The sequence below is a fragment of the Camponotus vicinus genome, unplaced genomic scaffold, assembly GCF_025532165.1.
Source record: "Camponotus vicinus isolate PSW18456_S1 unplaced genomic scaffold, iyCamVici1.0 SCAF_1, whole genome shotgun sequence".
NCBI classification, from domain to species: Eukaryota; Metazoa; Arthropoda; class Insecta; order Hymenoptera; family Formicidae; genus Camponotus; species Camponotus vicinus.
This window is the reverse complement of record NW_028141945.1, coordinates 3,439,666-3,463,692: the sequence shown is the minus strand read 5'-3', so window position 1 is coordinate 3,463,692 and position 24,027 is coordinate 3,439,666. Positions and strand designations below refer to the sequence as shown.

At 32.2% G+C, this 24,027-nt stretch overlaps 3 protein-coding genes across 9 annotated transcripts; 2 read left to right on the top strand and 1 right to left on the bottom strand.

Moving 5' to 3' along the window:
* The first annotated feature begins 375 nt into the window (after positions 1–375).
* LOC145967673 (modular serine protease-like) lies at positions 376–10,798 on the top strand. Of its 3 annotated transcripts, none has more exons than XM_083092677.1 (6): positions 376–519; positions 5,660–5,995; positions 6,162–6,383; positions 9,453–9,706; positions 9,796–10,126; positions 10,369–10,798. In XM_083092677.1, exons 1-6 carry the CDS (start codon positions 396–398, stop codon positions 10,608–10,610), a joined length of 1,509 nt encoding a protein of 502 aa, XP_082948803.1. In that variant the 5' UTR covers positions 376–395; the 3' UTR covers positions 10,611–10,798. The 3 variants fall into 3 exon arrangements, with proteins under 3 accessions (XP_082948803.1, XP_082948802.1, XP_082948804.1); XM_083092676.1 differs by having other exon boundaries at positions 9,408–9,706; positions 10,369–10,797; XM_083092678.1 differs by lacking the exon at positions 376–519 and adding an exon at positions 2,000–2,104 and having other exon boundaries at positions 9,408–9,706; positions 10,369–10,796.
* On the top strand, positions 2,099–23,748 carry LOC145967838 (flap endonuclease GEN-like). Of its 5 annotated transcripts, XM_083092877.1 has the most exons (7): positions 2,099–2,308; positions 19,534–19,885; positions 19,960–20,238; positions 20,321–20,614; positions 20,713–20,780; positions 23,378–23,488; positions 23,588–23,748. In XM_083092877.1, the coding sequence occupies exons 4-6, from the start codon at positions 20,538–20,540 to the stop codon at positions 23,425–23,427; spliced, it is 195 nt and encodes a 64-aa protein (XP_082949003.1). In that variant the 5' UTR covers positions 2,099–2,308; positions 19,534–19,885; positions 19,960–20,238; positions 20,321–20,537; the 3' UTR covers positions 23,428–23,488; positions 23,588–23,748. The 5 variants fall into 5 exon arrangements, with proteins under 5 accessions (XP_082949003.1, XP_082948967.1, XP_082948992.1 ...); XM_083092841.1 differs by lacking the exon at positions 2,099–2,308 and having other exon boundaries at positions 19,117–19,885; positions 23,341–23,488; XM_083092866.1 differs by lacking the exon at positions 2,099–2,308.
* On the bottom strand, positions 16,316–18,775 carry LOC145967833 (uncharacterized). The gene is made up of 4 exons (XM_083092830.1): positions 18,595–18,775; positions 18,219–18,415; positions 17,831–18,141; positions 16,316–17,742 (listed from the first exon to the last, which is right to left on the bottom strand). Exons 2-4 carry the CDS (start codon positions 18,400–18,402, stop codon positions 17,488–17,490), a joined length of 750 nt encoding a protein of 249 aa, XP_082948956.1. The 5' UTR covers positions 18,403–18,415; positions 18,595–18,775; the 3' UTR covers positions 16,316–17,487.
* Positions 23,749–24,027: the final 279 nt, after the last annotated feature.

Below are 24,027 nucleotides of genomic sequence, written 5' to 3'. Positions count from 1 at the left end.
CACACGAAAATTTTTAATTATTTTTTATTCAAGACTATAATTATAATTTCGCGTAAGTATAATTTTTAATTAATATAAGTATAATTATAATTTCTTGTGCAAATTTTTGAATGATTCTATGCAAACCTGAAACACACACGCACACAGAGAGCAATGATTCTTCAGTCGTGTATTCTGATATACATATATATCATCTATTTGTAGGAGTTCTTTGGACTAAATTGTGAATGTGTTCACATACATCATCGTTGTGTTGATTCTTGTTGATTTATTTGTAGTATATGTTAACACATATATACTTTCCTTGTGCATTTACACACACACAGAGATGACGCGCACGTTTTGCTTGGGTTATCCCCAGTTATCTCAGCCTTGTGATAATTACTAACTAGTAGATGATCGCATTTAGTGATCGAACGTTTTATAAGAAAGAGCGGATCGAACAATTGTCGGTCTTTCGCCAATGCTTTATCATGCGGATTATTAAGCAGGTTTCTGCGCTACTAACGATTGTTTATGGTAAGTAAGAATCTTATTACATGTTTATGAAAGTAAGAATATTACGAAACTGTAAAACTATAATGTTTTAGAGAAATTATTATTAATTTAATTTTTTTCTCGAAGTTTTTTATTTATTAGTATAATAACAGCATAATATATAAAAGAAACTTAAATTACATTAAAATTAGGCTTATGAGAAATCTTTTGAAGCATATTACTTTAAAATAGCATTGAAAAACAATCTGAGAATGCATAAAAATATGGTTGTTTTCCACTGACGCCGATTGATATTATCTTATATTCAATAATGAACTTCTAGGCATTCTATAGTAATGAAATCATATTAATAAAAAATAACATCACATATAACATAGAAGTTTTGAAAAAATATTAAATATATTTCAAAATTGTTTAAAATTATTACATACTTGTATACATTTGTATACTTTAATTTTAATTGAAATCAATGAATTATATATTGCATGTATATAACTGATTGATTTTGAATAGTTTCTTGTGGAGAGGCAATTACCCTGGCAAAAATGAGACGTTTCATGAACGTTTGTTTGGCGTTTACATGAACGTTTGTGGAAGTTCGTCGAGAGTTTAAAAACGATTAGTAAAGAGTTTGTAGAACAAAAATTGCAACACTGCAGCGTTTGAAAGACGTTTGTACATAGCGTTTTTGAGAGTTTGCATAGCGTTTACATGGCGTATGCAAAGAGTTCTTTAAACATTTATAGATCCTCTATTAAGTGTTTAATTTCATCTTTGGAAACTGCGTGCATCCTCTATTAAGCGATTACCCGACAAAAACAGTACGTGAAATCCACGTTATTACCACGTAGATTAATATCGTTGAATCTACGTGGATATTCAAGTGGATAATCCGCTCAAAAACGGTACTAGAATCTACGTGGAATCTATGTGAAAATTTCATGAACTTTCGAGACATATTACTTTTTTCATTTTTGATAAGTGAATATCTTGGACATTTATAAAAGTATATAAATACACTCGGCCATAAGAATAATTTTATTTTTATTTATATTTTATTAATATACGCAATAAATAGGCTATCTCCCATTTATCCGTTTAATTTCAAATAATCTGTTCCATATTCTGAATCCCAACAAGTGATCCAGATTATTAAACAAATTATTTTAAATTAAATCAGTTTATTAATTAAACTGACTAAAGAACCGTCTACAATGAAAATAATATCGGTGCAGTGGACGGTGGAGTAAGACTAAGAGTAATGCGAAATGGAAAAGAATCATTCGCTTACGCCTTACTCCACCGTCCACTCCATATTACTTCCATCGTAGACGGTCCTTAAAAGAAAAAATAAACTTCGGATCGTGTTAGTATCAGTTCTTTATATACACTTTATGACGGAAAGTTGAATACGAGTTAGCTAATTTGATGCAGCGCCGCATAGTGGCAAAGCGAGGAAGCATATTCTATATACATATACATATACATTCTATATACATATGTACTATTTCATTTCTTAAGCGTTTCTTAGGCGTTTCCAAGCCGTTTGTGTAAACGCCGTACAATTCGCCACATTGAAAAAGTATTTGCTGAAAGTGAAAAAACGGTATTGGAAAAAGTGTTTGTTAAACGTTTGAGAAGTCTGATAGTAAACTCTGTACACGAAGATGTATCAACGTTTACTGAACGTACTCTGAAAAATGTTACCTCAGCATTGCAAAACTTTCATGTAACATTATATAAAGAGTTTGTAGAACAAAAATTGCAACACTGCAGCGTTTGATAAGCATTCAAAACCCAACAGCGTTATGTAAGTGCTCTTACAAAGTTTGAAAAGCATATAAACTCTCAGAAAACCCTCACTCAACGGTTGTTAACGCTTTATAAAGTTTCTTATTTTCGCCAGTAATAAAAAAAAATTTTACATCCATTTATTTTTATTTATTTTGCATTTATTGGGACGAATTTTATGCATATATGCGCTAAACTTTGTTTTATAATAATTAAGTATCTGCAACAATTTAACTCAAAAGATTTGCAAAACGTCGTCGTAATCTCAGCCAGTTTTAGAAACCAGTTTCATGACCTTGACCCTCCAGTAGAGGAATTTATATGTTTACATATATTGGTAGATAATAAACGAAGAAAATACTCGCGAATACGTGATGTGTGTTATCTCTATCATGCGCATATCTCTCCCTCTCTCTGTCATGTTTATTAAAATTATCCTTTTAAAGATACAAGTCGACATTATTGTAATTGATTGATTTCGTCATAAACAAATTTATAATCATTAAACAGGATTTTGCATGCATATTACTAGAAAAATTCTAATGATATTTATAAATTTTATAAAATGTAATTTTCATTTATATATACACACATCCCACACGGAACATGACATCCATTGGAGGTCCATATAACCTCCATACCTCCATATGACCTCTATCTCCACGGTGGATGTTCAATGGATCTCTAATAGAAATCCATATTATCTCTACGGTACCTAGATGTCGTTTGTAAATTCATCATGGATGTCCATTAGACGTCGGTTATGGATGTATGATAGATGTGTACACATTTCTCTTAACATAAATAATTTTTATTAATTATTTTTCCTAGTATTGGTAAATATTATTTTTGTTACTTTATCTTATATCTCACTAATAATTATAGGCTGCGTTCGGAAACATCACCCGAGTGCCCCCCTGGCGAAAATAAGAAACTTTATAAAGCGTTAACAACCGTTGAGTGAGGGTTTTCTGAGAGTTTATATGCTTTTCAAACTTTGTAAGAGCACTTACATAACGCTGTTGGGTTTTGAATGCTTATCAAACGCTGCAGTGTTGCAATTTTTGTTCTACAAACTCTTTATATAATGTTACATGAAAGTTTTGCAATGCTGAGGTAACATTTTTCAGAGTACGTTCAGTAAACGTTGATACATCTTCGTGTACAGAGTTTACTCAGACTTTTCAAACGTTTACGTTTACGCTATAACGTACAAACGTCTTTTAAACGCTGCAGTGTTGCAATTTTTGTTCTACAAACTCTTTACTAATCGTTTTTAAACTCTCGACGAACTTCCACAAACGTTCATGTAAACGCCAAACAAACGTCTCATTTTTGCCAGGGTCGTCTTTATCGTGTATTTGGCGCTAAAGTTTGACAAAAAGCAAACGCACGATACGAGAGTCGAAAGTCGGAACAGTCGACTGTACACGTGTCTCTACGAATTCTTTTGTTTTCCTCCCCGTAAGCAAAATGTTAGCAGTATGTCGGCAGACTGGTAACAGATTTAATCAAAGTATATCAGCAGACTGACATCAACTGCGTCCTCATTCAGCTTATATTCTGCTGACAGAGCCTGCTCACAGAATCTGACAGCAGATTGGTAGCAGAAATCCAGCAGGATCTGTTAACATGACTTGACGCTCGATTGGCGGCAAAAACCGAGCAGAATCTGTAAACATAATCTGACAACAGATTGTCGGCAGAAATCGAGCAGGATCTGCGCACGCAATCTGATGGCAAATTGACAGCAGAAACCGAACAAGATTTGGGCTTACTTATATTAATGTTGTATAAATGCAATAAAATTGATTATTACAGGTGCTAAATAAGAGTATTATCGGTGAGTTATCGATTAATTACAATTTTTTCTGATATGACATAATGTATAATAATATATGTTATATTGTAATTATTCTCACATAACGAAGGACTAGTTCAATTTAATTAAATTAATAATAAAGTAAATGATAAAAGTAAATGTAACTTGTAAAACTGGAGATGTAATTTATTTAGAATTAAATTCTTGCTTTATGCTTCAAATAGGCAGTAAATGAATAATTTACCATTTATCCTATTGATTCCAATCAGTTTAATATTCTGAATCTGTTTGTATCAGATGTCAGAAATTAAAGTGATAGAAATAGTTACTATATTTTTGATCTTTTATTAATAATCGCGACTTTATATATATTTTTGACAGAGATTTGATTGCGAGAAAGTATGTCACATAGCGGTAAACGAAGGAACTATCGAATCATGCAAACCCTGTTCTGCTTCTGCCGTCAATCTGCTATCAGATATTGTGTGCGCAAATCCTGCTCGGTTTCTACAGGCAATCTGACAATCAAATTTCGCCGCACAGATCCTGTTCCATTTCTGCCATCAATCTGCCGTCAGTTACATCAGCAGGCTCTACTCGGGTTCTGCTGACAATTTGATATCAAATTTCATTGCGCAGATCCTGCTCGATTTTTGTTACCAATCTGCTGTCAAAATTGCGCCGCACAGATCCTGTTCAGTTTCTGCCATCAATGTGCCGTTAATTATATCAACAAGTTCTGCTCGGTTTCTGTTGATAATCTGTTGTCCAGTTATGTGAACAGATTTTGTTATATTTCTGTTGACATTATGCCGACATCACATGATATATCAGAACCTGCATCAATTCTGTAATCTTTCTGTCGACAAAAATTTGTAACAGATTACCTGACAAGATCTGCTTTAGCAGACTTGGCTATTGGGGATGTATATAATAAAGAAAAATCAAATTCTCCCATACAGCACCGAAAGATTGCAAAAACGTTGCATAGATCTAACATTGAAACATTGTAATATTGCATAGAAGTTGCGAAATGTTTCTGTAACATTACTGCAAGCTTGCAGCAACGTTGCAATGTCCGCCCTCAGAAATATTACAATGTAAGATTGTAGTAATGTTATGGTGCAACGTATTTGCAATATTAAAACGCGTTTTGCTATTGCAAATGCAGACCGTTTTAAATTTAATAAATAAACTGAAAATATAAAGAAATGTTTAAGAAAGATAGGAAAAAAAACATTTATCGCCTTTGAAAAAAAATATCTATTAGTGTTTTTTATTAAATATGTCTTATTAAATATTTATCTCAATAATATACATACAATTATTTTACATACACTCGGTACCAGAATATTTTAAAACGTGCAATAAATGAATTATTTCCCATTTACCGATTCAATGAAGAAAAATCTGTTTAATATTCTGAATCCCAACGAGGGATCTAGATTATTAAACAAATTATTTGTTTAATAATCTAGATCCCTTATTAGGATTCAGAAGGATTTGATCCCTTATTAGGATTCAGAAGGATTTTTTTTCCCTTATTAGGATTAACAGGATTTTGTGCCAGCGGATCGGGGTCGTTACGACTAATAGTGCGACCAACAGCAGAACGATTACCAGTACAGCCTTCACCAAGTCTTTCTGTTCCAATACCTGGCACAAAAACTTGCCAAGCCCCACCGCAACCGCAAAACGGTCATTGGAAGTTGCATCGATCGGAATGTTCAAACACTGAACAGGACTGTGATATTTCGGAAGGAATGAATTTAGGACCAGGCTCTCATCTTATTTATTCCTGCAATTCAGGATATAAGATAAAAGGTTCTATGGATGTAAGCTGCAGTGTTGAAGGAAAATGGCTTAATATACCAAGTTGTATAGGTATGATAATAATAATTACACACATATTTGTAAAATATAAGAAAATAGGTAGAATAATAAAAATGTTTAGAAATATGATGGTCACAATGTTAAAATATTTTAATATAACAGGTATTTTTCATGTGCAATTATGTATTAATTTCATGTTTAAAATATTTTTTAATAGAAATACGCTGTCAAACGTTAAGTACAACATCAATTAATGCCGACTGTACATACAACAATGAGTGGGTGTCTTGTGACTCTCCAGTTTTACCTGGAACAAGTGCCAAATTGTCCTGCCGAGACAGTTATCAATATGAAAGCAATCTACTTTCAAGACAAAGAGATTTTGTGAAATGTAATGAGAATGGTCAATGGGTACCAGAGCCTATACGATGTATTCCAGGTCCGCTCACAATAAATATTTATCTTAACGATACTAATCTTGCATTGCATACCACTTTAGATAGGAAAAATGTAACATTTATTGAAATTTTGAATGACAGAGTCATTATACATACAGATACTAAAGATCCAAATTATCCAAATATAGATGTTAGGGTGTCAACATCAAACAATGATTTAGCAAAAGAAAAGCCTTGGACATGGTCTTAATATTATGAGAAATAGTAATAGACTATAAATAGTAATTTTTAAATAATTTTATTTCTATAGCTAGCATATAATAATCCCAGTTAGCCAAGTCTGCTCGAACAGATTTCACCAAGTGCTTGCTAAAAATTATTGTCAGCAAAAAGGCTACAATTTTGCTACAAGAGTTGTTATTACCTGATTAAGCTGGCAGATTGGCGGCAAAAACCGAACAAAGCTTGCTGACAAAATCCGACAACAAATTGGCGGCAAAAAGCAAGCGAAGCTTGCTGCATTAAGCGTCGTCTACAATGAGATTTTAAGGAGACTTAAGGCGTAAGATTTAAGAAATTGACCAATCACAGTCGAGTATTCTCTTAATACTTGACTGTGATTGGTCAATTTCTTAAGTCTTACACCTTAAGTCTCCTTAAAATCTCATTGTAGACGACGCTTTAAGCGTCGTCGTTAAGTCTACGTTTTCTTAAATCTTACGCCTTAAGTCTCCTTAAAATCTAATTGTAGACGACGCATTACTTGACGTCAAATTGGCGGCAAAAACTAAGCAAGATCTGCGCGCACAAAATTTGACGTCAAGTTGGCGGCAAAACCCGAGCAAAATCTGTGCAGGAAAGTGTGATGACAAATTGTCAGCAAAAAGCAAGCAAAACTTGCTGCATGACTTGACGTCAAATTGGCAGCAAAAACCGAGCAAGATCTGCGCGCATAATTTGACGGCAGATTGGTGGCAGAAACCGAGCAAAACCTGCATAATCGGTATTTAGATGTCTTGATTCAATAGTTCCTTCGCTTTCCGCTACGCGATGCACGCTTTCTCGCAATCAAATTTCTGTTAGAAGTAGATATAAAGCCTGCTAGTGGCTATTAATAAAAGATCAAAAGTATATTTCTATTGGTTTAATTTTTGATATCTCATACAAGCCTAATATGGGAATATTAAACTGATTAGAATCAACAGGATAAATGGAAAATTATCTTATTTGAAGCATAAAGCAAGAGTTTAATTATCATATAAATTATGTCTCAATTTTATAAATTAAATTTAATTATTTTCACAATTTACTTTATTATTAATTTAATTAAGTTGAAAGAGAATTTGCTACGTGAGATATAACTACGATATAACATTACATTTCATAGTTATTTATGGAAAGAAAATTATAATTTACCAATAAAACTTATTCTGTAATATTAAATTTTATTGCACTTTGGTCAAAAGCAGATCATGCTCGGTTTCTACCGTCAATATCCTGTCAGATTGCGCGCGCGCAGATCTTGCTCGGTTTTTGCCGACAATTTGACGTCAACATGTCAGCAAGCTTTGCTCGGGTTTTGTCACCAATTTGCTGTCAGGTTATGTCAGCAAGATTTGCTAGCAAAACACGAGCTTAATGCGGACACAGATGGCTATGGATTTGGTGTGGAATTTTGATTAAATTTGCTGCCAATTTGCACGCAATTTGTTAACATTTTGCTTATTGGGAATCATATTATATCATCACTCTCATTGAGATAATTCACACACAAATGTCTTTCTATTTTATAATTCTTATTTAAGTTATACTTTGAAAATGTTTCCTAATGAACCAAAGCTTTAATGAAGTATTATTAAAATATACTCTATTTTTCTAGTATATAATGCACAAATTTATATACAGGGTGACCCATTTTAACTTAGGCAGCCAAATAACTCGAAAAATAAGCAAGATAGAGAAAAATGTTTTAGACAAAAGTTGTATGGTTTCGAGGGGGCCATAAGATGGTATCATTGGTTTGACCTTGAAGAGTCATTTGAAGGTCACGTGAAGGTCACTTCAATTTTTTTAAATGGAACATCCTATATATTTTTGTACATTCTTGTAGCTCATCTCGAGAGCTTTCCAAAACACTATAATTAAGTACATTTTCGTTAAGTACTTTTTGAGTTATGAGGCTTGAAATAATTTCTTAATTTTACATAAACCGTAAAATATCTTGTAAAATATTCATTTTTCGATTACCTTACCTTAATAGTTTTATGTACAAAATAATGAGAGGAATCAATTGGTGTAAAGAAAACACATAGTTGTTTCGAAGAAAAAATATGTAATTTGCAATTAACAATTCCATATTTTTTCTTAAAAACAACTATGTGCTTTCTTTACACCAATTGATTTCTCTCATTATTTTGTACATAAAAGTATTAAGGTAAGATAATCGAAAAATGAATATTTTACAAGATATTTTACGGTTTATGTAAAATTAAGAAATTATTTCAAGCATCATAACTCAAAAAGTACTTAACGGAAAGGTACTTAATTATAGTGTTTTGGAAAGCTCTCGAAATAAGCTACAAGAATGTACAAAAATATATAGGGTATTCCATTTAAAAAAATTGAAGTGACCTTCACGTGACCTTCAAATGACTCTTCAAGGTCAAACCAATGATACCATCTTATGGCCCCCTCGAAACCATACAACTTTTGTCTAAAACATTTTTCTCTATCTTGCTTATTTTTCGAGTTATTTGGCTGCCTAAGTTAAAATGGGTCACCCTGTATATGCATGCATATATACATATATTTATACATTAAAATTATACTATAAGCTAAGCAAGATATATTCAATAAATTTAATCAATAAATTAATTTTTTTACAAATGTAACATTAATTCCATCTTTTCTTTTCCTTATCCTTAATTGTAGAACTATATGTCAATCACAATGATATGCAACAGAATTATAGTTACTGTGAATTATCTCCTTTTATAATGTAAATACTCAATTTACTTTTTTGTTTTATGCTAAAACATCTGTTTCAATTAAAATATTTGTTATAGTATGCGGTGTACCACCTCGCAAAGCTTTTATACCACTCATTGTAGGCGGTATTCCAACTAATATCACGGAATTTCCATGGCATGCCTCATTGTACCTCGATGTACAAGGCAAGTCAAAGGAATTCTTCTGTGGAGCATCAATCATTCAAGACAATCTCTTGATAACAGCAGCTCATTGCGTATATGATGAAAATACTAGACAAGTGATTAATCCCAAGAAGATTTACGTAGCAACGGGAAACATTTTTCGTGATTATGAATCTATTTATCACAATCCACAATATGTTCAAAAAAATCAGGTTTGCAAGTTTATATATCACATAACTAATTTATATGTAATATTATCAGTTTACATATTTTAATTGTTTACATGTATTTTTTCTTGTAGGTGAAACATATTTACATTGTATGTAATTATCTAGGACGTTTAGGAAATTATATCAGGGATATCGCTATATTAGAACTCATGCAACCATTTGTATTGTCATCTACGTTAGCTCCTGTGTGTATAGATCTTTTCAGCGATAGAAGTGTGTTGGAAGCAGGTGTGACTGGAAAAGTTGCGGGACTTGGTAGAACTGCAACCAGTGAATCCAGTGCAATCTTACAGGCTTTGACAGTACCATATATTCCATTCAGTCAATGCAAGTCTGCAAGCCAAGATGCCAATACACAACAATATCTTACTATTGATAAGTTTTGCGGAGGCTATACGAATGGTTAGTCAAAGAACAACTAATATTAGTTCTCAATGTTATCTTATATTTTCCATAAAATTGATCAATAATATATATATATATATATATATATATATATATATATAATTTTCAAATTATATAAAATAAGAAAAAGAGAGGAAAGTATAATTATTTTTCAATCATTTGTAAGAATTATTATCCTGTAAAATTGTAAGAAGTAGAATAATTTTTTAGTTATAAGCATTATAAGCGGTATATTTCAGGTTCTGCCGTTTGTGATGGTGATAATGGTGGAGGATTAGTTTTTAAAACTAATGGTCTGTGGTATCTCAGAGGTATTGTTAGCGTTTCCCTTGGCACGATATTAGAAGGTGGAACTGCTCATTGTGACAATAATTTATATACCTTATATACACAAGTATTTAATTATATTGATTGGATACAAAATGTAATTGCTAATATAAAACATAATCAGTCATATACTTCATGCACAATTAAGACTTGAATATTGTATACTTTTTCAAATTTATTAATGGAATTATTGAGATTATTATGGATAATTTAAAGAACCTTAATTTTATGCCATATAATACCATATCATTGATAAGTATGTATGCTTTAAATGAGACTTAATGTGATTATGTAGAGAGAGAAGTTGTATTTTATTGAATAAAATAATTAACAATTAAAAAAAATAATTTTTTTTATATATAATAAATATGGTATAAATATATAATATAAATATATAATAAATAGTATAATAAATATAATAAATATAATATAAATATATAATAGTATAAATATATAATAAATATGGAAATTATTTTCGCAAATTTAAAAAGTGTTTATTATTTCATCATTATAATTTACTGATTCTAATCCTTTTATTATTTTACAATAAAAATATAGATAATATGCATAAAAAATAGACTGAAATATACATGAACTCTAGTTGCTTTATATATATATATATATATATATACACACACGCACACATATTTTTAAATACTAAGGTCCATATTCTGAATCCTCTTTTATCGATAAAAGTGCCTCTAAAAGTGGCTTACAGCCAATCAGAAGGCTTATAAGCCACTTTTAAAGGCACTTTTATCAATAAAAGAGGATTCAGAATATGGACCTATGTCATTTTATACTGTCACAAAATAGTTTTGATAATTTTCAGAGTCGCATGTTTTTTATTTTTTATATATTTAATTCTCTTTATATACATAATATACATGTAAATTACTTAAAATGAATTCATAATTGTCTATTTATTCTCTCATTCACTCTTGACTGCTTCAGGTGATCAATAAATGTAATCACTTTTATCTATTGCAGGTAAGAATGTAATTTGACTATTGTATTAGCTATATGAGATATTAGATGGCGATGTTATAAATCCTTTTGTAAAGTCACTAGGGTTACGTTCCAAAACGTAAATAACCATAGACATAGTAAGTATAGACCGAGCATCCATTGTATAAGCGTTAAGTATACGAAAAGAAAGACAAAAGATGTAAGATGAGTTTCTTTCTCTTTTCAATGCTGGAGGAGTGGGGAGCACTTCTCCTCATCTCAATAGGGGAAACGACGAACCGGCGCGAGGAGATGAAGAGAAGTGCTCCCCACTCCTCCGGCATTGAAAAGAGAAAGAAACTCATCTTACATCTTTTGTCTTTCTTTTCGTATACTTAACGCTTATACAATGGATGCTCGGTCTATACTTACTATGTCTATGTAAATAACCAAGGAAAATTTTACTCGATGGCCGATTTGAACCAATCGGAAAGACTTAAAAGAGTTTCGGAACGGCCATCAAGTAAGGGTGCAGTCCCACGTAGAAGAAAAAGCGGAACGGAAAAGAAGTGTAGTGGGGGTAACCAATCAGAACGTTTCTCCAAAAGACAGCATACCTAGCGTTCTCGTATGTATGTACATACCTAGCATATCTAGTCTTTCTTATTCATAAATAAAATTTATATATTTATTTTTATATATAATAATAATGTCATCGGTAAATTTTTTTATTATAATATAAAATATGTGTGTGTGTGTTTTATTTTTAGATATATATATTAAATTTTGTAACAATTTATTACACTTAACATTAAATTAGGTGAAAATATATTATTCTGAATAAAATATTTGTTACAATATAAAATGTAATTTTATTATTGTTTCATATAAATAGTTTAGTTTAATTTTATATTTTCACAAAATATAAAAACATAACAAAATTACACTAAAATAATATATTTCTCTTGTTAAATTTATATTATTATAAAGTTCTTTATTCCATTCCGCTTTTATATGACTGGGTTCCCCATGAAATATATTTTACGCAAAAACGGAAAAAATTCTAACCTAAAATTTACAATAATTCTGAATTAGCTTTGTTTTTTCGTAAATTATATTCCATTGGAATTTTTCCATTTATTATAAAAAGATATTTTTTTACAAAATTGATTATTCTTGTTAACTATAATTCAAAAATTAATTAAAATTGATTATTCTTGTTAACTATAATTCAAAATAAGTAAGAGTAAAAAATAATTTTTTACTCTTACTTATTTCCGCTTTTTCCAGTACATGGGGAACCCGGTTATTTAAAATCAGAACAGATATGTCTTTTGGAGAAACGTTCTGATTGGTTACCCCCACTATACTTCTTTTCCGTTCCGCTTTTCCGTTCCGCTTTTTCTTCTACGTGGGACTGCACCCTAAAATTTTCCTCGGAGAGGACGTTTTGGAACGTAACCTAGATATACAAAGTACCGCAATCCATAAGACTCAGGCTGCGTTCGTTTTGACGCTTTCAGCACTGAAAACATCGATCTATCTCTGTTTGATATTCGATGTGCAATAAAAACAGAATGATGCTCATAGCGTGTGAGTGTGCAAACGCAGCCTAAGGCCCAGTCCGACAGTGGCCAGTTAGCTTAACTAGTAGTTAAGTAGTGATGCCAACCACTGAAACATAATTCGGTAAGCTATTTACAAGGTTAGATTTTGACAAGTTTACTCGTCCAATATCTTCAGCCAAGCCTCTTCTTTGTCTCTCAGGGCCTGAGCAGAATGGCTGCCTTATAATTTTAAGACTATGTTTTATGCCTTAAGTCTTTGGCTTAGGTAAAGCGTCGTCTACAATGAGATTTTAAGGAGACTTAAGGCGTAAGACTTAAGAAATTGACCAATCACAGTCAAGTATTAAGAGAATACTCGACTGTGATTGGTCAATTTCTTAAATCTTACGCCTTAAGTCTCCTTAAAATCTCATTGTAGACGACACATAACGCACAATACTGTGTGTTATGTCTCGAGTCTTAAGGGCAGTCTACAATGGCAGTAGCAGTAGGTCGTAGCAGTCGTAAGCGAAATGAACCAAATCCATTTCCTACGGCTATAATGTATGTTCTACGGCGGACGCGCAATCAGAATTAAGAACGCAGAATTCTTCGCCGTGACTGCGTATGCGCGACCGCCGTAGAACGCACGAAATCCGTAGGAAATGGATTTGGTTCATTTCGCTTACGACTGCTACGACCTACTGCTACTGCCATTGTAGACTGCCCTTTATGTATACGCGAACGTTTATTTCTTACAAAGACTCGAGACATAACACACAGTATTGTGCCTTATAATTTTAAGACTATGTTTTATGCCTTAAGTCTTTGTCTTAGGTAACGCACAATACTGTGTGTTATGTCTCGAGTCTTATGTATACGCGAACGTTTATTTCTTACAAACGTTCGCGTATACATAAGACTCGAGACATAACACACAGTATTGTGCGTTACCTAAGACAAAGACCTAAGGCATAAAACATAGTCTTAAAATTATAAGGCAGCCATTCTGCTCAGGCCCTAACACTCACAGCATCAGTCCGCTTATTTTCTATTATCAATTTGTATTTTTTTATTAATGATACAAGTACCAGTTTTTCCTCATGACAAAAATTTAGTGTTCGTATACGATTTGTTTTGATATCCATTTTCGTTTTGCGATGAGGTATCGTAATGAGAACGAAGCTAAATATTAATTAAAATAGCTTGTAAATAGCTTACCGAATTTTGTTTCACTGGTTGGCATCACTACTTAACTACTACCCAGTAAGCAAAATGTTAACAAATTGCGTGCAAATTGGCAGCAAATTTAATCAAAATTCCACACCAAATCCATAGCCATCTGTGTCCGCATTAAGCTCGTGTTTTGTTAGCAAATCTTGCTGACATAACCTGACAGCAAATTGGTGACAAAACCCGAGCAAAGCTTGCTGACATGTTGACGTCAAATTGCCGGCAAAAATCGAGCAAGATCTGCGCGCGCGCAATCTGACAGCATATTGACGGTAGAAACCGAGCATGATCTGCTTTTGACCAAAGTGCAATAAAATTTAATATTACAGAATAAGTTTTATTGGTAAATTATAATTTTCTTTTCATAAATAACTATGAAATGTAATGTTATATCGTAGTTATATCTCACGTAGCAAATTCTCTTTCAACTTAATTAGATTAATAATAAAGTAAATTGTGAAAATAATTAAATTTAATTTATAAAATTGAGATATAATTTATATGATAATTAAACTTTTGCTTTATGCTTCAAATAAGATAGGGTGCTTTCTATTTAGCGACACAAGTCGACACAAGCATTGTTCTATCTTTTTTCAGTAAATAACACAAACAAAGATAGAATGACACTTGTGTCGATTTGTGTCGCTAAATGGAAAGCACCCATAATTTTCCATTTATCCTGTTGATTCTAATCAGTTTAATATTCTCATATTAGGCTTGTATGAGATATCAAAAATTAAACCAATAGAAATATACTTTTGATCTTTTATTAATAGCCACTAGCAGGCTTTATATCTACTTCTAACAGAAATTTGATTGCGAGAAAGCGTGCATCGCGTAGCGGAAAGCGAAGGAACTATTGAATCAAGGCATCTAAATACCGATTATGCAGGTTTTGCTCGATTTCTGCCACCAATCTGCCGTCAAATTATGCGCGCAGATCTTGCTCGGTTTTTGCTGCCAATTTTACGTCAAGTCATGCAGCAAGCTTTGCTTGCTTTTTGCTGACAATTTGTCATCAGACTTTCCTGCACAGATTTTGCTCGGGTTTTGCCGCCAACTTGACGTCAAATTTTGTACGCGCAGATCTTGCTTGGTTTTTGCCGCCAATTTGACGTCAAGTAATGCAGCAAGCTTCGCTTGCTTTTTGCCGCCAATTTGTTGTCGGATTTTGTCAGCAAGCTTTGTTCGGTTTTTGCCGCCAATCTGCCAGCTTAATCAGGTAATAACAACTCTTGTAGAAAAATTGTAGCCTTTTTGCTGACAACAATTTTTAGCAAGCACTTGGCGAAATCTGTTCGAGCAGACTTGGCTAACTGGATAGTTAAGCTAACTGGCCACTGTCGGACTGGGCCTTAGGCCTAGTTCCACAATTCAGTTAACCCGAGTTTAATAGCGTTTTCGATTGGGGTGCACTGGCTGCACTGAGTGTCAGGCGCGTGTTCGATTGGCAGTGCCAATGCGTACTTGGCTAGTGTTGCGTGTTCGTTTGAACGCACGACACTCGCATAGTGCGCACTCAGTGCGCACTAAGTGGCACGAGATATTTTGACGGTGCCAGTTTAGTGCACTGGATGCATGCAAGCAGTAGGGCATTCTTTTGAACAATAACGAACGAAAATTCGACAAAATGAGCAATTCGGATTTGGCTCTCTTTAATATTTTGGAGACATTTTTGGAATCTTCTTCTAGTTCAAGCGAGGAAGAAGAAATAATTACAACTCTTCGAACTAGAAGAATAATTCCAAAAACTGTAAATTACGTAGCATGTGTGAAAAACATGGATAATGACACCGTAAGTGTTATATCTTTTTATATAAACATCGAACCTATATCCTTTTTTAAAATATAATTAATGTACAATGTAATATAATAGCATTTTTATACTGAATAATAATAATTTTTATATTTGTCATAGTTCTGTAGGCATTTCAGAATGTGTCCAGAAACATGTGAGCAATTAATAGATGGTTTTCAGCAATCAGATTTCTTTCCAAAAAATGAAATGCATGGTGGTAGATCAGCAGTTTCTGCTGAAAAGCATATTTTATCTTTTTTGTGGTTAGTGCAGCATAAAACAGTTCCTTTTAATAATTATAATTGTATAAAAATTGATATAATATATTTTACAGGTTTGCAGGAAACAAATCATCGATGCGAGATGTAGCAGATCGATTCGATACAGCTATTTCAACCTGCGAAACGATTTTATCAAGGGTTATGAATTATCTTTTAAGCATAGCGAAAGATGTTATACAGTTTCCCAATAATAACGAAGAAAAAGATGAGCTGGCTTATCGTTTTTCAAAGGTTACATCTTAAATAAAAGAGAGAAAATTACTTCTAATTATTATTGAATTGTTATAAATTAAAATAATAAATAATTATTTCTTTTCAGATATCAGGTTTTCCAAATATATTAGGATGTATTGATGGATCGTATATAAACATTCGAACTCCTAAGTATAAAATAAGATCTACTTACGCTAATCAACATGACAAAACGAGTCTTGTATTACAAGGAATTTGTGATGATAAGAAGAGATTTATTGACGCCTTCACTGGAGTGGCTGGCAAACTTCACGATAGCAGGACATTCACATTATCCTTCATAAGCAAAAATATTAGTGGTATATGTCAAAATGGAAAGTATCACTTGTTAGGCGATAGTGCTTACCCAATAAGGGAATATCTTTTAACACCTTATAAAGATTATGGAAATCTTATTCGATCACAAAGAATATATAACAAAAAGCTTTGTGGAACTAGAGTGCTTATCGAAAATGCATTTGGCTTGTTAAAGTCGCGATTTCGTCAGTTAATAGAATTACAATTTCACGATGTCAAAAAAATGTCAAAATTTATAATGGCATGTTGCGTATTGCACAATTTGTGTATTGATTTGAAGGATTCATTCGACATAGAATTAATAAACGAGCCCAATAATGATGAAATATTTAATATCGATGATCCCCAAGTTTTGGGAGAAATAGAAGCAAAAAGAAGAGGAGAGCAGAAGAGAAATGAAATATGCGAGTCATTTGATAATAGTTAATAGTAAATTCTTATTCTATTATTAATGCCTTAATTTGTGTAACAATCTTTAAATTAAAATAAAATAAAAAATAATAGTAATGAACACAAAACATGACACAATATTAAGTTTGGTAGAATATTTGGAAATAATGCAAGTACTTTGGTACAATATTTGGAAGTAATACCGTTTACTCGGCTAACCCTGAAGGGGTTTACATGTATATAAATGTATATAACTTTTTCGTTGAAAGTGTTTGGAATGTTATATTATTCACTTTTCTTTTCGTAATATTTCTCACAAAATTGTTTAAACAACTCAAGTTTTTCTCGATGTTTTCGTTCTCTACCTTCTTCTTTCTTTTCATGTATTTCCTTCAAAGTGTCTTCGACACTTCGATTCTTATTAGAAATCTTCTTTTTCTTAGCATTTGTCTCTTTATCAGAAACGTTTTCTTTGGTTTCATTTCCAAGATTAGATAATGTTCGTTTCTTGTTTACAACTAGATGTTTGGCCATTAAAACCTATATTTATACACAAATAATGTTAAAATTATAAAATATAATTAAAAATTTATAAGATTGATTACATGATTTAAAATTAAAATTATACCTCAGGTTCTATGCTATCATCTAATCCTACAATTCCTGATAATTCATTTTCATAAGGAACAGTCATTTTACTCCGCCCTGTACTTTTGTTGTTATCGATTGCCTTCTTCTTTCGTTTCATGATGGTTTTATACCGATTTTCACATTGCAGAGATGTTTTGGACACACCAAGAATATTTTTTAAGTCCATTGCTATTTTCTCCCACATAGTTTTCTTTGTTTTAAATTCTTTCATCGGACCAATCATAACCATGTATTGACCATATTTATCTAGGAGTAATTTCGTTTCACCTTCACTCCATTCTGCCAAATCTTAAAATATTTATATTATTAGACCTTCATTGCATTGATAAATGTCTATTATAATTTATTTACCAAAAATATATTACTTTTGCTATTATCAGTCTCGTCTACTTCTGAATTTTCTTGCGATTTCTGAACATTGCTACATCCAGCCTGGGATTCACAATTGTTAGTTTCTGAATCGGGATGATCGCAATTAATATGATTCAATATAGTCTTATATGATCCAACAATTCCACAGAAACTGCACTCTACATTTATTTTTTCCATTATGCTTTCAATCCTAAATGAATAATATCAAATATTAGTAAAAACTCAAAGATTAGATTAAAATTTTTTTATTTGTGCCATTGCATGTAATAATTTATTGCATGTAAGTGTGTACAATTATTGATAAATACGTGATATTCTTGATCATCTTCTATATTATTTAATTACATATAGTAAAAATCATTACTTAACTGAACACGAGATGTCGAGGTTACTTTTTCGTTCTTCCCGCGATTTAGTCAACTCAAGTGGCACTGAAAATTTCGGCGTGTTCTTTTTCACCTGCACTATTCAGTGCAACCCATGGAACTTGTCCAGTGTTCGTGTGAACTGAGTGCGCACTGGTGCGCACTAACTTTTTCCCAATCGAAAACGCTATAAGTGGCGAATGGACCAATCAGGACCCAGTTTAACGTATTAAACTCGGGTTAACTTGAGTTGTGAAACCGGTCCTTAAGCCCAGTTCCACAACTTACTTTAACCGAAGTTTAACTCGTTAAAGGAGAATTTACATTGCGTTCAATGTCCAATGTATGACGTCCGATTGGATACAATGGATTTGGGACGCAACGTAAATCCTCCTTTAACGAGCTAAACTTCGGTTAGAATAAGTTGTGGAACTGGGCCTTAATGTATAAGGATTTGGAGCCATAGGCCCATATTCTGAATCCTCTTTTATCGATAAAAGTGCCTCTAAAAGTGGCATATAAGCCTTCTGATTGGCTACAGGCCACTTTTAGAAGCACTTTCGATAAAAGAGGATTCAGAATATGGGCCAAAATGGACGCCAAAAAGTACAAGTGCACACTTTTGTTACGTATGTATGTACACTTTAAGTGCAATTTTCTAACCTGTATGTGAAATCTGAGAAGCATTCGTGACTAAGTTGTTGCGTAAAAGGCTATAGAAATCAAAGCGAAAAAGGTTTTCGTTTATTTCGCATCCCAAAAAGCGAAAATAACAACAAAAAATGCAAAAAATGGCTGAAATTAATTGCCAAAAATACATTATCATTAAGGGGTCATGTAAATATATAATTTGAATGAACCGCTTATTGGAGCCAAAATGGCGAATGATTGCGGTACTTTGTATATCTAGTGACTTTATCCTTTTGAAAACATACGTTCACAGATTCAATTCAAAATACTTGATACTTGATACAAGATGGGTGTGAAGGATTTATGGAATATTTTATCGCCTTTATGCGAAAGAAAACCGTTATATGAACTACAAGGAAAGACTATTGCGATTGATTTAAGTGGATGGGTCGTTGATAGTCAGATGATCGTTGATAATGGCTGCGTTCAGCAGAAAAAGCTGCTTTGCACCTGTTGTAAAATTCGTGAGCCTGATTGGTGTATGCTCTTAATTTTGACTGGATCTAAGAACATACACCAATCAGATTCACGAATTTTACAACAGTTGCAAAGCAGCTTTTCCTGCTGAACGCAGCCATTGCAGTACAACCAAAGATGTATCTCAGGTAAATTTATTTGTTACATGTTACACATGTTACAGTTAATGAGATGTTAATTATTGATTTAAATTGCATTGCAGAAATCTATACTTTTATACAGCATTTCTTCTTATGCAAGGAATATCTCCAGTATTTTGTATTGGAAGGAAAGGCGCCTATTCTAAAACAAAACTATTGCACGAAGGAATGATGTTCGTAGTGGATTTCAGGAAAGGAAGGAGACTGCTAAAAAAGGAGGGAGGACACAGTTTAATCGAGTTTTAAATGAATGTAAAGAAATGCTAAAATTTATGGGTATTGCTTGTGTACAGAGCTATGGTGAAGCAGAAGCTATGTATGCATATTTGAATGAGAATGGGGTACATATAACTTGATTTTCTTTGATAAAAATTGACAAATTACTGATTATCTTAGTTGTAAAAAATATATATCTGCTTTTAGCTTGTAGATGGATGTGTAAGTCAAGACAGTGATTGCTTCTTATACGGCGCAAAAATAGTATATAGAAATTTTTGTACAAGTAAAGGAAACAATGGAGCTACTGCTGGTTCTATAGATGTCTGCAATATGGAAGAGATAGAAAAAACATTAAACATAGGACGAAATAAAATGATAGTATTGGCTTTATTGTGTGGCTGTGACTATAGTGAAGGAATGAATGGTGTTGGAAAGGAGAGAGAGAGGGGCTGCGTTAAAATTTTTCAAGACTGTAGATGATGAAAATGTTTTACAAAGGTTAGAATATTAGATATATTAAAAGATTACATACTAATTAAACTTATAACATTTATTTATTATTTATTAACTAAACCATTTTTTCCCTCTCTTTTCAGGATTCAAAATTGGAAAACTGACACAAGTTTAGATAGAATTGAATCAGATTTATTAAATCCTAATTTAGGTACATCATGTGGTCATCAAAGTAAACTACAAATAATCTCCAAAAACTTAACTTTTTAAAAAAAGGTAAAAAAAAGGGCGCCAAGTTCATGCACTAATTGTATCCAACTGTCATATTGTCTACAAAAATAGTGATATAAAAAAATCGCGCCAACTAAGAATAAAAATTTGTACAAGATAAATAGAAGTACAAGGAAGAAAACTTATACAAGTTAAATAGAAATATTTTAATTGAAAACATTGTTATACAAAATAGTTTTTAATTTTCAAAAATAATATTAAAAAATTAAAAATTTATTTAAAAATTAAAAACTGAAAATTAATATAAAACAAAAAAATAAAAAAATTTTTAATTAAAAAAACGGCGCTCCCAATAAAATTGGCATATATTCCAATTAAATATATATTTAACAGCAAATATAATTGCTGGACATTTATTATTAACTCTCTTAAGATCTTCTGGATCTTCAATTAATAATTTAATTATTATAATTCTTATGTTATTTTCACAAATTATACTTTTTACTTTAGAAATTTCTGTGAGATTCATTCAAGCTTATGTTTTTTCTATTTTATCAACTTTATATAGTATGGAAATCTAAAAAATTGGAATATATTCCAATTATTAACATTTAAATTTAATGACCTAATTTCTTTAATTAATTCATATTGATTTATATTTGGAAATTTAGACTTTTAAGCTGAACAATATATTAGTAAAATTGGCAGCGCCAAATTTTTTTAATTAAAATTTTTTTTACTTTGTTTTATATTAATTTTCAGTTTTCAATTTTTAAATAAATTTTTAATTTTTTAATATTATTATTTTTGAAAATTGAAACAACTATTTTGTATAACAATGTTTTCAATTAAAATATTTCTATTTAAACTTGTACAAGTTTTCTTCCTTGTACTTCTATTTATCTTGTACAAATTTTTATTCTTAGTTGGCGCGATTTTTTTATATCACTATTTTTGTAGACAATATGACAATTGGATACAATTAGTGCATCAACTTGGCGCTCTTTTTTTTACCTTTTTTTAAAAAAGTAAGTTTTTGGGGATTATATCACTTTTTTTTTTACTATAATTTGCTAAGATACACACACACACACACATTTATATATATATATGTATATTTTTTTTAAATATATAAGCAAATTATATAAAAATATATATAGAATAAGTATATATATTAGGTGCGCAACTAAGTTCTCGCTGTTTTTTTTATGAAAATGCAACTTTATTGTGAAAAAATGGTTACAAATGAATCATTCAAAGTATTGCCCATCGCTAGCTACAACTTTTTCCCATCTTTCTGGCAGAGCTCGAATACCGTTACGGTAAAAGTGTTCATCTTTTGAGGCTATCCACGAATCAAGCCATTTTTTGATGTCTTCATATGAGCGGAACTGCTGATCAGCCAGACCATGTGCCATCGAACGGAACAAGTAATAATCGGACGGCGCAATATCTGGGGAATATGGCGGGTGGGGTAGGACTTCCCATTTGAGCGTTTCCAGGTAGGTTTTAACGGGTTTGGCAACGTTAGGCCGAGCGTTGTCATGCTGTAGAATCACTTTTTCGTGCCTCTGCTCGTATTGTGGCCGTTTCTCGCGCAGTGCTCGGCTCAATCGCATCAATTGAAGTCGATACCGTTCCCCAGTGATGGTTTCGTTCGGTTTCAACAGCTCATAATAAATAACATCGACCTGGTCCCACCAAATACACAGTATAACCTTCGCAGCGTGAATATTCGGCCGAGCCGACGACGTAGAAGCATGACCGGGCAGTCCCCATGACTTTCTTTTCTTTGGGTTGCTGTAATGAATCCATTTTTCATCACTCGTCACGATGCGATGAAGAAAACCCTTCCTTTTTTGCCGCTGGAGCAGTTGTTCACAGGCGAAAAAACGACGCTCAACGTCCCTTGGCTTCAAATCATAAGGAACCCAAGTTCCTTGCTTTTGAATCATTCCCAACGCATGCAATCGCTTGGAAATGGCTTGGCGGGTAACTCCTAATGCTGATGAAAGCTCTTGTTGCGTTTGGCATGGATCCTCATCGAGCAATGCCTCCAATTCAGCGTCTTCGAAGGTTTTTGGCCTTCCTTCACGCGGACGGTCGTCAACATCGAAATCACCGTCTTTGAAGCGACGGAACCAATCACGGCACGTTGTTTCACTTAGAGCAGCATCTCCGTAAACTTTGTGGAGCTCTCGATGCGCTTCAGCCGCCGTTTTCCTCGAATGAAAGAAGAAAATCAACACTTCCCGCAAATGACGATTATTTAGCACAAAATCAGACATTTTCACACAACCAAAAGTATATGACGCCAAAACAAAATCACTACTGTGTCAAAACGGTTTGTTTACCATATGTCTAAGCTTGGTTCATGACGTTTTGGATATGTCGAAATCGACCAACACTTATTGGTGGCGCAATCTATTGACAAACAGCGGGAACTTAGTTGCGCACCTAATAATATATATTTTATATATATATATATATATATATATATATATATATATATATATGATTTTATATATGATTATTCACAGGTACACTATGATTATTAACGTAAGAGATATGATGCAGATGGTCTTTTCGTGAAACATTGTACTGGAAAGAATGTGAAGATGAAGTAGAAAAATTTCAGAAGGAATATATTTTGAAATATATGGTGGATACCGAGATTACAGAATAAACGTATCCTTTTAAATGTGAATAATATTTTTTGTATAATAATTTTTATTTTATTTTTGCTTTCAAAATTTTCTTTCATTTGCCTTAATCAATGTTATGTAGAACATTAAAATGGATAGCAGGTTTTCCCTCCCATTCATTCAATAATAGAGAAGAACTTCCTATGGAAGATAATGAAGAACAAGAAGGACAATAATATATAAAATATAGAGTTTTGTCTCTGTACTAAAACAAATACATTAAAATATTCAAGAAGAAACAAATATTTTTATTTATCACACGAAAATTTTTAATTATTTTGTATTCAAGACCCCACACAGCACATGTAAATTCCGAGAATGTTCTGAGAATATCACAAAAGTATATTGCGTATGTTCTAGGAACATTCGAAATACATACTGCGATATACTGAGTATGTACTAAGAATGCTACTATGTCCGATTTTTCCTGCTTCTCAGTACATACTGAAAATATCTTTTAGTATATAATAAGTATATCTATAGAATGTCTTGAGTATGACATTGGTATATACATATATGTAC

What these genes read in the sequence shown, in the direction of transcription:
- LOC145967673 (XM_083092676.1), top strand. Translation starts at nt 396, where the DNA reads ATGATCGCATTTAGTGATCGAACGTTTTATAAGAAAGAGCGGATCGAA. An exon ending in GCTACTAACGATTGTTTATG is followed by an intron (nt 520 to 5,659) that starts GTAAGTAAGAAT and finishes TTCCCTTATTAG; the next exon opens with GATTAACAGGATTTTGTGCC. An exon ending in TAATATACCAAGTTGTATAG is followed by an intron (nt 5,996 to 6,161) that starts GTATGATAATAA and finishes ATTTTTTAATAG; the next exon opens with AAATACGCTGTCAAACGTTA.
- LOC145967833 (XM_083092830.1), bottom strand. Translation starts at nt 18,402, where the DNA reads ATGGAAAAAATAAATGTAGAGTGCAGTTTCTGTGGAATTGTTGGATCA. An exon ending in CGAGACTGATAATAGCAAAA is followed by an intron (nt 18,142 to 18,218) that starts GTAATATATTTT and finishes AAATATTTTAAG; the next exon opens with ATTTGGCAGAATGGAGTGAA. An exon ending in ATGATAGCATAGAACCTGAG is followed by an intron (nt 17,743 to 17,830) that starts GTATAATTTTAA and finishes GTATAAATATAG; the next exon opens with GTTTTAATGGCCAAACATCT.
- LOC145967838 (XM_083092841.1), top strand. Translation starts at nt 20,158, where the DNA reads ATGCTAAAATTTATGGGTATTGCTTGTGTACAGAGCTATGGTGAAGCA. An exon ending in CATATTTGAATGAGAATGGG is followed by an intron (nt 20,239 to 20,320) that starts GTACATATAACT and finishes ATCTGCTTTTAG; the next exon opens with CTTGTAGATGGATGTGTAAG.